General features: G+C 37.2%; 1 protein-coding gene and 1 long non-coding RNA gene across 2 annotated transcripts in view; one reads left to right on the top strand and one right to left on the bottom strand.

The window, feature by feature from the left end:
* The window catches only part of LVRN (laeverin), a 45,031-nt gene extending 36,530 nt beyond the window's left edge, over nucleotides 1-8,501 (top strand). The window contains exons 15-20 of the mRNA XM_089491948.1: nucleotides 147-238; nucleotides 1,694-1,801; nucleotides 4,955-5,125; nucleotides 6,259-6,399; nucleotides 7,894-7,957; nucleotides 8,307-8,501. Of these exons, the coding sequence (XP_089348074.1) occupies nucleotides 147-238; nucleotides 1,694-1,801; nucleotides 4,955-5,125; nucleotides 6,259-6,399; nucleotides 7,894-7,957; nucleotides 8,307-8,453 (723 nt within the window). The 3' untranslated portion in view covers nucleotides 8,454-8,501. The remainder of the gene's footprint in view (nucleotides 1-146; nucleotides 239-1,693; nucleotides 1,802-4,954; nucleotides 5,126-6,258; nucleotides 6,400-7,893; nucleotides 7,958-8,306) is intronic.
* Nucleotides 8,009-15,329, bottom strand: part of LOC149323760 (uncharacterized) — a 20,869-nt gene continuing 13,548 nt past the window's right edge. The window contains exons 3-4 of the long non-coding RNA XR_016277419.1: nucleotides 11,457-11,530; nucleotides 8,009-8,382 (exon numbers count right to left, since the gene is read on the bottom strand). This is a non-coding gene — a long non-coding RNA (uncharacterized LOC149323760). The remainder of the gene's footprint in view (nucleotides 8,383-11,456; nucleotides 11,531-15,329) is intronic.

Raw genomic sequence — 15,329 nt, 5'->3', positions numbered from 1 at the left:
TGTGAAATATTTTCTAAGATTTACCTCTCCAGCTTGCTACATCTCAAAGATAAAATCTTTAGTTGTCTCTTCAGATTAAAGGAATAAAACATGAGTGTGTGTAAATTTTTTTAAAATAATTTAATTGCTCTCTCTTTTCTTCAAAGAAATACTTCATACCACGGATATTACCAATATTTCATCATTATGCATCCCTCCTTCGTCAGGATTTTAATAGGACAGCTGACCATATTTCTAAGTAAGTTCTTGTATGTTTTAAAAAAGAGACCATTACCCTATATAAATCCAACGTACACAAGTATGACTCTCTTCTCTATAAATGTGTTAACAAGTGAAGGAAGTAGTGAAGGTTTTTTGTGCTGTGTAAGCTGCTGAAGAATTCTAGGGGGTGAACTGGAGTTTTAACTGTAAATAATTTTTTAAAAACCCTGGTTTTGGGGAACAGGTTTTTCTTAAGATCCAAAGAGGGACAGAACTGATGCACATGAAGAGTGTTTTTTTCCCAAACAATTACTGAATTTTGTTTGTTTTAAAAAGTAGCGATTGAATGAGAAAGATGGGAAAATGCATCATTTGTCTTGCTGTGACAGAATACTTCTGGCCCCAAGAGTTTTACAAGTGCTAATCATCCATCAGCATTCTGTCCAGAATACTAGATTCCTCTATGTCTTTACTTAATTTCTTTTTCCCCCACCCCCATTTGCTATTCTGTTGATAAGGGGTTATTACATGTTTTCGGGAATCTTTTGACAACCCAATCATTCTGATGTTGTTGGGAAATATTAAGTAATATATAGCATTAGTTCTCTTAAACAGAGTAATCAAAGTGGCAAGACAGAAGCTGAACTACCCCAGACTAGCAGAGAGGAAAAAAGAGCTTAGCTTCCTTTGTAAAATATGTAATAGTACCATTATTTACAATTACTCCATAATCACACACGTGATGTAATGGAGGAGAAAGAAGGAAGAAAAAAATTGGCTGCAGGTTAAAGCGATGGGTGAAAGAGAGTGAGTACGCTTTCACATGGGAGGCAAGCATAATTAAAATGTGATTAAAATATGATAATAGCGTGATCAGGGGGAAGATTATCACACCCCTGTGTACTTCTCCCATTCATGGCCTATGCGTAAACTGTAATGGACGCACCATTGGGTAATAATGAAAACTCCTGTTATTACCCAGTGATGTGTTCATTACAGTTTACACACAGGATAGGAACAGGAGAAGTGTGGGGGGTTGATAATCTTTCTCCATGATTGTGCTCTTACCATGTTTTAATGATGTTTGCCTCCTCTGTGTGAAAGTGTCCTGAGTATGGAAAAGCAAACAGGAAGTTTACAAATAAGCAGTTAGTGAATACAGACATTCAAAAGTTGCTAACTAGCAGATATTAATTTGAGTGATGCAAGCATAAACCATAGAAATCTATAAAAACTATAGAACAAAATACTGGATTTGAAAGGAACCCAAAAGATTATCAGGTCTTTCCCCATGCTCAAAATCAATCTCACTTCACTTCTCCAAACATATTATTCAATCAAGACTAGAGGAGATACGTGGCAAACAGGTGAGTGCAAAAGAAATAGCTCCAGAGGAATCCTATAAGGAAATATTAGTTAGCACTAATACTTTGACGTAATAGTTATTTCCATTGCTTGTAAAATTTACTTTTAATTTGATTTTTCTTCCTAGATACAATATAGAAAAAATCCTTGCAACAGCATGTTGGTTTGGGCACCGTGACTGTTTAAACTTAGTTTCTGACATCTTCAACTGGAGAATGAACCATCCTGAACACGAGTAAATATGATCTTTGTACATAAATATGCAAATAGTTTGTTAGTATGAAGACACTAACTTGTATGGCTGGAGACTGCTGCAGGATCCAGTACAAAACATTTCCTCTTCTGTCATGTCAGAAGACTATCACATGGGAGGGGGGAATCGGGGGTTTAAAAAGGCATTTTCCTAGGAGAGTGGTGTGATTGTGAATTATTTGTTCTTGGAGCATTCCCGGTTCATCCCAGGATAAGTCCTTTCTAAGCACGCGTCGTGTGAAAATCTTCACCGTGATCGTGCAACTGTCGCTGGAAAATGCCTGTTTAACCCCCCAATTTTGCCCATGTGATAAACTGCAGATGCATCAAACCGAATATACATTATCATTTATTTGCATGTTATCTGCCTTCTACTAAGCAGATTGAGGTAGCCACTTCAGCTGCCAGTTTGAGTGTGTTGTGAAGGGGGGTGGGATTATTTAGTTGCTGTTTAATTATTTTCACTGCCAGATATGGGGACAGGCATTTGTGGAATTTCCGTGAGCCAGGTAGCAACATGTCTTAGGCTGGCAATTGGTAAAGGAAAGGTTTTAGAAGTACACATAACTCTTTGTCAGGAGAAATGGATATTCAGAACACAAAAGGATTGAATAGGTTCACAATATATCTCCAAAAATTTGTGGGTCATTACTTTTCAGATTACAGAATCAGAAACTCTTATATAACAGAAGAGTATAAGAAAAGTTGTAGAACAAAGAATATATTAAATTCTCTTTTAGGACTAGTTTTCTTTGAATTGATGCATTACATTCGCAGACATAGATGCAAGCAAGAAGCCAGTGTCTTTAGCTGTGAGAACAGTTAAACAGTAAGTTAGTCCATACACCCTATAGGTTTTCTGTACAATGTGTGGCACAAACGGTGGTTCAGTTTGCGGATGACTAGGACATCCAAGAATGGCAGTGTTCTTTTCTTTTCTTTTTCCATTGTGAATTGGATGTTCGGATGGATGATGTTCAGATGGTTCAGAAACATGGTCAGATCTTCTTCTCCGTGGCTCCAAATGGTGAAAGTGTCATCCACATATTGGAAACATGTTGTGGGCTTTTTTCGTGCTGTTTCCAGGGCTTGCTTTTCAAAGTGTTCCATGTAAAAGTTTGCTATCATCAGACTCAGAGGACTTCCCATGGCTACCCCATCTCTCTGCTCATAGTATCCATTGTCCCATTGGGAATAGCTTGTGGTGAGGCAATGTTTGAACAGGGCTGTGATGTCTTCTGGAAAAAATTGTTGGATGGTGTCCATTATGGGGACTTGGTGAACAAAGAGACCACATTGAAGCTAATTTAGTATGTCTCCAGGTTTTAGTTCAAGGTTGTGATTTTTCCTGCAAAGGGAGCTGAGTCCTTGATGTAGTGGGGCATTTGCCCTATATGGTGTGGCCAGAAACTTGGCCAAGTCATATGTGGGGGATCCAATGGCACTCATGATGCCAGCATTCTCTGAAGATGCTGGCGAAACATTAGAAATAAAATCTTCTAGAACATGGCCACATAGCCATAAAAACCCACAAAAATCAATATCAGAATATTTGGATGCAGTTAAACTGTGATTTGCTTTTATCAGTCAGGTGTCAGTTTTTATCCTCTCTCACTTGCTTCTTGAGATACACATCAGGGATTGAAGACACCTCCTCACTTGACTGCAGTGATAAGAAAGATAAAACAGCACCTCCATATTTTTGGTTTGGCTCAGATCTGAAATGTTATTTGGCTCCTCTCCATAACTGTATTTTGAGATTATTATTATGAGAACCGTGTAGTTCTAGAACTGGTGCCTGTTTTCCCTTCCCATCTCCTTTTTCTTTGGCAACATGCCTTGTCTATTTTTTGTACATTTGTGTACCATGGAATGACACTTTTACACTATCACACTATAACTAAGGGAAAAAATTAAAAAGAAAAGAACATTTGCCTTTCAAATGATGGGATCACCTCAGCAGAACATACTCCCAGTTTTTTTTTAAATTGAAAAAAACCTTCAGAAGAACTTTAGCACTGACCTAGAAATCTGCACAAACCGGCCTCCCAAAATAAACAAGTCGATACAGAGGAGAGAACATTTGGTAAAAACCAGTGTGCTAAATGTGGGGCTTTAATCCTTTAGCTCCTTGCTTTTCCACCAGGTGTGAGGCTCTGCCAAAAGCTTGCTGCCACCATGTGTGAAGACTTTCACAAATCTCATGGTTATCACCAAGAGTGAGGGTTTTTCTTTGTCCCCACCTCTGCCACCAATATAAGGACTTCCTCCTGTCCTTCTGCTATGGCCACCAAATGTGGGGACCTCCTAGATTCCCTCAAGGTACCTGTGTGAGGTATTATGCCACTGATATCCTGACCAGATTCACTGCTGCCACCACAGACTCCTTGTCTGAATCTAAACTTTCTAATAAATATTTATTTATTTAATTTATATGCCACCTTTCTTCCTGAAGGAATCCAAGAGACCGAAAGTGTATAAATACAAAAGCAATACTTTATTAACAGACGTTAAACATAACAGATCAGATTAATCATTCTTGAATACACTTAAAACACAGCTCACACTCTCTCACAGCTCACATACTCCACTCCTAATTCAGACTCTTAAAAACCATTCTAACTACCCTAACTAACTATGGGCTCATCTACATCAACCAGAAAACCCCAGGCTGCTTCTAAAGTATTCTGACCCTGGAGCTGCTTTGGATTTCCCCGTTAGTACTACACTCCGTAATGACACCGGGCAGCTGTCTACACACATGTCCCCACAGTGTCACCTGGTGGTGCAGTGTGTCACACTGCTGATGTGAGTCGCTCCCTCGGTAGTCAGAAATGAGATGATCAGCATGGATCACTTAGCTGGGTGCCTTGTTGTGACTTCAAAGAGAACAACTCATCCCAGCAGCAGCAGCAGCAGCAGCAGCAATTGACACAATGGGGACATATATGTAGACAGCCACCCAGCATCACTATGGAGTGGAGGTTTTCCTGCAAACTCCAGAGCAAAGAGTAAGTTTTTTAAAAAACCAGTTTGAGGGAAGGATAGGGTGGATTTTGAGCAGATCTGGCCTTACGTCGTGAGACCTTACACAGCCTTGACTTCAGTGGGAAATGAGTTACCTTCTCTGTTTCAGGGCTCCTGTGTGTTTGAGCAGAACTATTTGTTGCTACGGTGTTCAGCAGGGCAGTGACAAAGAGTGGGACTTTTTACGGGAGCGACAAAAGCAGAATGATACTGAAGTAGATGAAGAGTATGAAATATATTTTGCACTGGGCTGCACCCGTGAGCCATGGCTACTTCAAAGGTGACCTGAATTAACTTAGATTTTACTTTACTTAGAATAGTAAAGATAAACTACAATTTGATAGGGCAAAGACATAATAGATAATAAAATTATATATTTCCCATAATTCCTCTCATGACAAGGAGTTGCTAATCACATTATTTTGTAATCCCATGTTTGTTATGTCTTGTTTTCTTTTACAAATAGTAAAATTTAGACTAGATTATTTAATAACTAAAAAGAGACATGGGATAAAATGAGGCAGAAATTACTAGAAAGCCATTGTTATGTTTGCACAAAACAAAAAACAATCTATTTCTGTGAGCCTTTCAGAGCTCTTTCTTACTATTGTACCCCTTTTTTTTCTTGTTGTGGACTACCAAGAATATGTTCTTTGGGCCTGGAAATTAATAGTTTTTAGATTCTTCTATATGAGTTTGTTAGGAAGGAACTCTGGCTGTTCCCTGTTTTCAAATATCTTGTGTTGGATTGGGAATTATTTAACGAAAAAACAGGTGGAACTTACACAACCCTACACCTCTGCACATTAATTTGGATTAGAACCAGGTGTGTCCTTAAATGGTACACTATATATTTAATGTATGTGTAGTTTTAGTCTATTCGTTAACTTATATAATGGGGCTTAAGTAATACTTTTAATAATGGCCACAGTTACATGGACATACTTGTGTTGAATTAGTCTCATCAGTGGGAGGAAACTAGAACTGTTAGTTTTACCATAAGCAGGTATAGGGGTGAAGGTTTAGAGGTTCTGCCTTGTTATAGTAAATGTCTACAAGGATGTCCTCAGTATCTCTCATAGGTTTTAGAAGAAATCCCAAGTTTTGAAATGTGGAGATGGTTGGTTGGTTTTTTTAAAGAAATATTAATTTTTTAGGATTCTGTAGATGTGTTGGGCCTCAGTCTTACAAGATACCCCAAAATTTGACTTTAGAAGATCAGAACTCACAGTACAATTTCAGCCATGCAGATTTCTTATATTCCTTGGCCTTTATGCATTACATTTTTTCCAATGTAAAAATACAGAGAGGCTTACATTCATCCTAATAGTGTTTTAGAAATATAGGTCCTTTATGATTAATTTGGTATCTTTCATTAATCTTAGAATTTATTTTGAATAAACTTGTTTACAGATTCTTACAGTCACTCCTTAATGAGTCAATAAGTGAACCATACTATCTAAGAAATGCGATTCAAAATGTGGCAAAAAATGAAGTTGGCCATCGGATAGCATGGAAATTTGTAACAGACAACTGGGCACATCTGTATGCTAGGTATGGCAAGTTGCCTTTTTGCTGTAATTGCATTTTAGCATGCATTTTAGCATGCATTTCTTATGCCAGTCCACCAAGGCAGAGTTTCTTTTCAGCAACCTTTTTCACTATGGATTATGCAAGGGCAACAATTGTATTATCTGCAGCCCACCCAAGGCCATTTTTGTGGTTGCCAAGGTCCCACAAAATAAATAAATGCATATCCCCCCCCCAATTTTACTTTTGTTTACAAAAAATGGGAGAATGATGGCTGGGATCCTATTGGATAGTTATAAATGCTACCCTAGGGCTGTGTTGCATTTATCATCCCTTTGTAGCCCCTACATTAGAGACTAAGTAGGGATTGTTGAAATCTCTCCCCCTCATATTATCTTACTGGGAAGCAACTGCTGTGACCAGTTGGGGGGGGGGGGGGTCTGTTCCCTTGTCATTTGGGAACTCGCTGGCTGATGGTCCCACTCCCTCTTGTGAGCGATTCCTGGCAGGAAGGGAAATTGCAACAGGGGACCCTGTTGCACCAGGGATCACTCCCAGGATGGGGTGGGGATGGGGATCTCTCAGCTTGTATCCCAAAAATAGGACCACCAAATGTGGACTTTCCACCCTTTATGTTACTTTGCTACTTTTATCTCCGACAGAACACCAGCCTTTTGTTATGAATGCTGCCACCACAGACATCATGTCTGAAACACTGCTCTCAGAATGATAGTGATTCCAGTGGCCAAAAGTGAATAAAAGCAAAAACATTTTATTTACAGAATTTAAACATTAAATCACTGTTTCATATTTGTGGATGTGATGTTTCAAATACACACACACACACACACTCAAGCTAAATCAGACCTTTGCCAAGCACTCAGCGCAAATTCCTTTCTCTTACTCCCACCCCTTTCAAGCACATTTCCTTCTGCACTCTGCTCAAACCACAGACCCTACTGATTCCATTCAAACTCAAACATTAATTTCATCAAGTGGACAAGCACTTGATGATAAATAAGATTTGGAAAACCGAATGAAGTCAAATCATAGGCCATTTGTCCAATTAACAAATTGTGTCATAATTTTAAGACTTTTGTGGGCAGCTCATGCGGGTGTAAGAAGCCCCTCTGCCACTTTCCATGTGTTTCTCAGAACCCTGCCCAATATTCCCCACTGTTTAGCTGAGAGATGGGAATGATATGATGATCCAGACTGGCCACATCTACACTGCAGAATTAATGCATTTTGCCATTGCTTTAAATGCCATGGCTTAATGCTATGGAATTCTGGGATCCCGTAATTCCATAGCATTGAGCCATGGCATTTAAAGCAATGGCAAAATGCATTAATTCTGCAGTGTGGCAACAGCCATTGTGGGCCTGTAAATGTTCTTTACTCATAATCTTACAAAATCATCAGGAATAGGAACAGAGGGAGGAGACATGGTGGCATCTTCTCATCAGTTTGTCAAAATATCTCTTATCTTAGGAAAACTCATAACACTTTCTGTTATAGGTATGAATTTAGAGTACTACGTGATTTCATGGAGTCTGTCGGTACTGATGTAGAGGTCCAAATGGTAAGCAGAATAATTGAACCATAGTAAAATGGAATAAAATAAAATGGTCACCCTAAAATGTGGAGAAAATAGAAGTCCATCTTTTTTTATATTTAAAATGTGTATGGAATGTAAAATTGAAGTTGGCTTGTTCTGCGATTACACCACTTAAACAGACCACTGCATCTCTGATGCTTTTAATGGAAAATAGAATCAGTTTACACTAGCCAATCTTGTGCAATTCCCCAGAGAGTAAGTGATATGGGCTTAGGAGGTTCTGAGGTCGCATGCAAGATCTTAACACTTGTGAAATTGCATATAGAGCTTTGAATAACAACTGAAAACTAAATATATGTATTTATCATTTCAGATTCAGGGTTTTCTTAACAATACGCTTGGGCCAGAACAAAGAATAAATGCAACTGATATTGTGCTAGAAGCAAAATCTGCGATAGAAAAAAGAAAAAAATCAGTGATTAAAATAATCAAGTGGCTAAAGAAAAATATTGATAACTAACAGTAAAGAACATTTCCGAATAATTATTTTGGTTTCGTAGCATCTTATTAATTTTTTATACACTTTTATTGTATTTGTAGAAAATGAAATGACACTTCATGTTTCAAATAAAAGTAATCTTGTGATAACAATGCCCAGAGAAGAGCAGGTTATTTTGGTGACAAAAGGATCACATTTCAATCCAAGACATTACCAGCCAGAGCATGTTTGCATATCTTAGTGGATACTTGCTTTCTGTGGGAATTCACTTTTAAAATTTCGGTTTAAATACGGTCTAAGCATTTCTTGGCCTACGAATATCGTGAGCCATAAACAAAAAGAACAAAGAGTATTGCACTGATCAAAAACGAAGAAGCAGATGCAATAACAAACCATTGCATTTTATGCTCTGTGACTGGTGTGCTGTGTGATGTCACATACGGGATATACAGTTTCCTAAGTTCATTTTCTTACCTTTCAATGGCGATGGTGATAGTAGAGCCATATGTTCAGTTAGAACTGTACAACATTACAGTATTATAATCACTGCAGGCAGTGATCTAGAGAAGTGCTAAATTCATTTTGTATTTTAATCCTAGAGATCTTTCTACACCAACTACATGTAAAATTGCTTTATAATTTTTCTACAGATTTTTACTTCACTAACTATTTTTAGACCTAGTCAACAATCAAGTATAGCACTTGAGTCATTATTGTTCAAGCAACGTGTAGTTGTTTATATAATATGAATGTATTCATTTGTATAAAAATGAAATTGCACTGACAAAGATCAGAGTACAGAATGACCCTGAGTGCCTTTAAGCATTCTTACCCTTTTGCTGGATTTTAGTCACAGAGTTTTGAAAACTATTATACAGATGACTGGAAACATGGGAAATTCCTTTGATGGATTCCACTGTATCTCCAAAGAAAACAAAAAGACAATTTTTTTCATGTCTCAAGCCCCTTTTTTTATTGCTGTTATGATATGATAGGCATCTTTAGAGCACTTCTACTATACCTAGGGCAAACTCATTCTCTGAACACATATCTTTATTTAACCAGAATGTAACTATCCATACATGAAATTGAGTTATCAGCTTACAAAAATAAAAACATACTGCTAGACTAATTGTTAGTTGCAAAGTATCCTGTTACAAGCTCATCTTTTCCAGAGTGAAATGAATAACTGAAGTTCAAAGAAAATATGGTGGATAGTCTGTTGATATTTCTTTCCTAAATTCAGAGTAGTTTCTATTTTTGAATGGCTTGTTTGGCTTAAACCTCTCAAGGTATCACAAAGATCACAAGCAGTGTGTGTGCTTTGGGGATGAGAACTACAAACCTCATCAGATCATTGGAACATATTGCACACTGGAATATAGAATGTTATTGACATCCTTTTCCAAGCTTACATGTATTTTTTTGGTATTTACTTAATGATGATTTTAATGAACAAATAACTTTACTTGAAAAGACAGTTTATAAATATTTACAAAAGCAATTTGACAAAAAATATTTTCAAATACCTATATGTCTGGGAGAAAGGTGGCATAGAAATGAAATAAAATACAGTAAAATAAATAAGATAAATATTACTTAGTAGTGGTTTTGTTGCAGATAGATAGGTGATGTTTTGTACTTAATTTTCCCACAGCTGTTTGATTTTCAGGACATTCTACAGCATTATTTTAGTTTAGAAAAGAGTAATGGAGATTTGGGAAGCCTTTGTAAGAAAATGTTTTGTCAGTCCTCCACATTTGCAGCTTTGACTTTTGTGGATTTGATTATTCATGGATTTGATTAACATGTTCTCTCTAGGAATCTCTAGGTCCTCTACCATGACTCTGTGGTCAACTTCCACCAAAAGCCACACTGAAGCAGCTAGAGATTCCTAAAGAGAACACTTGCCTAGGCATTTGTAGGTTCTTCAGTGCAATTCTGCGGTCCTGTTCTGGCAGATGTTAACCACAGAGTTGCCCTGGAGGACCTAGAGGTTCCTAAAGAGGTGTTATCACAGATTTTTTATTTGCGGTTTTGCCACTTTCACAAGGTTCCTGTGCCCCTAACCCCAGTGAATGTGGGGGGACCACTGTACTTACAATTATTCATTTTGATCAGGGTTTACATGATTACAGGAGCAAACATGCAAACAATGTTAATTCCTCAACAACTTGAAATTAATACTTTGTTTTCCTCTATTTTTGTACTTCTGTTGAAATATCCAAAGAACAGCTATGCAAGTTTCAAATATTTATTAACTGGTACTGCTTTTGGACATTGGAATGGATGTGCAAAATGTGGAAATGTGAGTTTTGCAACATATACACAGAGGTTAAAACCAAACCACATCTGTGGATTTTGCATGATTTAGTACTGATCGATATTTTTGGCACACAACACTCAGGAAATACAACTGCTAGGATTTCTACTGTGTGTTCAATTTAAACTAGAATGCAAAACCATCTTTAAATTCATGCTAAAGGTTCTGTTGACTATATGGTAGCAGAGTAATAATTATCAAAACCTAATTTCAAAACTGTAGTCGGTGGTTTTATTTTTCTAGGAGCACATAATATTGTATTATTTTCATATGGTTTCCAGAATGCCTGCTTAAAGAATGTCTCAGGTGTGTTAACAGTAGTAATTGGCAGTATCACATGGTCCACTGTGTCCAATTACGTTGGTAACAAACAAGCACCATTGTTAATAAGAGTCTGTTTACAGGTCTAGAGACTATTAGGTAATTTGACTATCAGTTGAATTTATGCTGTGTGAAACCTCAAAAGAAATACGGCTTCAGATTGCTTATTGCTGTTAAGTAGTTAAGTTTTGCTAAACAACCTGTGGATAAAAAAAAGCTAACTTTCTTGAAAACAGTGATCCAGGTGAGTAATATTCAGATTATCTTTTGGTCATTGTAATGAATATTTCAAATTATGAAACCTAAATATCCTGAAGATATCAAATAAACATTTAAAAAACTGATATTTTTATTTTTTGATTGGAACTGTAAGTCTTTACCATTGCATTTGTGGCATTCAACACATTTGTGATGCTTTTGCATGTGAACCACAGCTTCTTCCTTCTGTGTGGTGCTAGAACAGGGGAAGGGAACAATTAATTGGAAGGAAAAAATAAAATTTAAAGCATAAACTTTTTAAAAAGTTGTAGCATTAGTACACTTTCAAGTATTCAAGTAATGTACTTCTTTCAGCACAAGGACTTTTATAGAATTAAAAAAAATCACTATGAAATGTGCAAGACTGTAAAGGCTATAGTAAATTTTCCTGCTGTTGTAGAAGGGGTTGGAATGAGGAACACTTCCATTTGTCTTAATGAGAGTTATGATCCAGTTTTCAACTTTTAAGAGGTGTAAACAAGGAGACACATATCTTCTGAACAACATGTTTAGGTCCAACCTGGTAAACTGGCCAAAATACTTACTGAAATAAGCAAGAGACCATATTGTTGCATGTAAAACACTTGTATTTGCCAACAGCTTTTCTACTAAAAAGTGAATTTATAATCAGTAAGTTCAGAAGAGGCTAAAGTTGATCTGTATGTAAAATTGAGAAAGAACAGACATTAAAACTGTAATATTGGTTTGTGTTTTGCTTTTGCTTTTTTGCTTTTTTGTTTTTATGCTTGGTCTTTGGTTCCACTTTTTTGGGAACAGGGAATTGGGGGGGGGGGGGACTCACTCCAACCACAGTAATTGTGAAACTGTTGTTTTGTAAATCTCTGCTCGGTTTGTTCATGATATATCACTTCTATTCCTGATTTAAAAGGGAAAGGCGGATTTGATTCCTCCTCCTGCATTAAGTGGTCTAATGTCTAATATGTCAAGCAACTGGAGAATGCAATAGCATCCTTTCACTCTGGGAGAAATTAAGGGAGGTATAAGAACTGTAGCAACTCATTGAAAAATACTAGCTGTTAAAAGCATCTGGTAAGCATGGTTGGTTTAAATTTCAATTGTGAACAGATTTGGCAACATATATATATATACACACACACACACACACACACACACACACACAGAGTCCCAATTTATATATTCTATATGCAAATATAAATTGAATTAATATGGTGAACAAACATCTCCAGGATCAGAGGGTGCAGTTAGTGAAATAATTCTGAAGTGCTCACCAGATTAATCCTTCTTCAAATGAAGACAAAAATATTCCAAGCACTTCCTTTCACTCTGCATGAGTGTATATTCCCTTACACGTACACCTATTCTTTCTGCCTGCATCTACACTGCAGAAATAATGCAGTTTGACACTACTTTAATGGCTCTGGCTCAATGCCAGGGAATTCTGGGAACTGTAGTTTTGGGAGATACTCTTTCAGAGTGCTCTGGTGCCACAAGAAGCTGCAAATCCCACAATTACATGGGTATTCCATAAACAACAAATCCCAGGACCCCATGGCATTTAAAACGGTATCAAACTGCATTATTCCTGCAGTGCTGTGGCAGCCTCTGTGTTCAAAAGGAGAGTCTGGCTGCTCATTATTCAGAGTGTCACTTACACACTAGTATCAGATACAGATGTGTGCACAATCACATATGTTGATGAGAAGAGCAAGGTTGCACCTGGCAGGGATAGTACTCACCTTTTACCACTTGGTCAGCTCTACTGTATAATCTTTTATAACTAAGGCAGTGAAGGTGATTGTATGAACAATTTCATTGACATGATTTACTCCTGTGCCCAAGATCAACCTTTTCCAAGCCCAAGCCCTTTCACACTGGCCAATTATAGCACTGTGATTCTATTTTAACTGCAACCTATGCAGTCTTGGGATTTATAGCTTAGGGAGGGGCATTTAGAAGCCTCAACCAGGAAGTTCTAGTGATTCACAATCCCAGGAGTTTATCAGACAAGGGAAATTGGAAATATAATCCAATGGCAATTTGAACGCAATCATGGGGTTTAACGTTATTGCGTGATAACCCACTGCACGCAAATTTGGGTAATGGGAAGTCAGTCAGAACACAATCATGTGGTTTTGCATTATTGCGTGATAGACTGCCACACGCAAATTCGGGCAATGGCATGCTATTTTTGGGCAATGGGAAGCCAGTTCGAATACAATGCGCATTCACATAAATGCGCTAAACTAGCGACTTTAAGTGAATGCGTTCTGGCCCCACTTTCTTTTCATTCGAATTTAAGAGAAATTTCTCCCATTTGATAAACTCTCCAGTGATTCTGAATGAGAAACAGAGGTAGATGGGTGTTTTAGTATCATTAGTAATAATTATTCCCAATCCTTAGCATTGTCATAAGTCGAAAAAGACTTGAAGGTACACAACAGCAACAAACTAAAATTTAAATGTACATTCTTCACGCTTTACAGTTACTATAGCAGTAATTAAGCATAAACTAGTAGTACATCAATTATATTGTGACAACCACAGTTTTCCAGTGTTGTTGTTGATGATGTTATTATTGTTGTTGTTGTTGGACTGCTGGAATAAACACAAATAAATAATAATAATAATAATAATAATAATTATTATTATTATTATTATTATTATTCTGTTTATTCCAGCAGTCCAACAATTCTACTTCACTTTTTATATCTTTAAAACTTAATTTAATTGATCTATCATAATAGAATACTTGTAAACTTTAGATGTCCTTCTTGGAGAAAGTGGACCTAGTTTCTGGAGGAGTGAGACCCAGATGTTTTGGTAGAATGATGGAACTTTAGATAGAAAAGGTTGAGAATGTCTCCTTTTGGTATCTGTGAAGTGGCCACATCTTCTTCGTAGGGTAATAGTGACACCCAATGGCCTGTTGATTTAGCTACATTCTATTTTTGCTGTAAGCATAAGTGGCAAACTGTTTTGTATTCCACACTGACACAAAACCACAACTGAGAAAAGACAGATAGGAATGCAGTTGGTTTCTTTAAAATCTAGATATATATTAGACAAAAAATTATTTGGAATATCAGATTTAGAAGAAATATTAGTTTCTCAGAAACCCACATTCCTAGCTAAAATGTATAAAAAATTACTTGAAATAGATATGGAAGAGGATTTAATTAAAGAAAACATGATTGCTTGAATACAAACCTGTGGGAAGTCTATAGAGTTATGTCAGTGGAAGAAATGCTGGAACATTAGATTAAGATACTCTGTCAGTCAAGATGTCAAGGAAAATTATTATAAGATCCTATACAGGTGGCATCTCTTCCCTGACAAAATAAACAGAATATACAAAACAGGGAACAATCTCTGTTGGAAGTGTGGGGGAAAAAGAGGCACTTTTTGTACACCTATGGTGGACATGTGCGGAAGCCAGAAGGTTGTTACCTATAAAGCCCTAAATGGCTTGGGTCCAGTTTACTTGAAGGAACACCTCCTCCCACATAATCCCTCCTGCACACTCAGGTCCTCGGGGAAGAACTTACTGCAACCAAGAAAAACTAGACTGGCAGTGACTTCCCAGAGGATCTTTTCAGTTGCCACTCCAAAAATTTGGAATGACCTGCTGGAGGAGACTCACCAGATTACTTCCATTGAGGCTTTTAAAAAGGCAATAAAAACGATCCTCATCCGGTGGGCCTTCACGGACTGACCTCTGTCCAGAAAAGAACTAATCTGCTCATCTTATCATGCTCCTTGGTATCCTCACTTTTGTGAACTGTTTTTAATTCTTATTTTGTAGTTATATGGTTTTATTGTTGTAATTCTATATTTAAGGACGGAGGGTTGAAGAGTTTGGGGGTTTGGGGTATTGTTTCTTTGCTATTATCTTTGTATTTGTATTGACCTGTGCTGTTACCTGCCTCGATCCTCTAAAGGGATATTCAACATTTCAGAAAGGTTCAGATTGGCTTTCCTTGCATACAGAAAAAAAGCTTCCTTTAGTTCTGTGT

The sequence above is a fragment of the Sceloporus occidentalis genome, unplaced genomic scaffold (assembly GCF_023333645.1).
Source record: "Sceloporus occidentalis isolate IW3139 unplaced genomic scaffold, rSceOcc1.0.p SCAF_1, whole genome shotgun sequence".
Lineage (NCBI taxonomy): Eukaryota > Metazoa > Chordata > Lepidosauria > Squamata > Phrynosomatidae > Sceloporus > Sceloporus occidentalis.
Note: the sequence above shows the minus strand (reverse complement) of the source record. Positions and strands in the feature narration are given on the sequence as shown.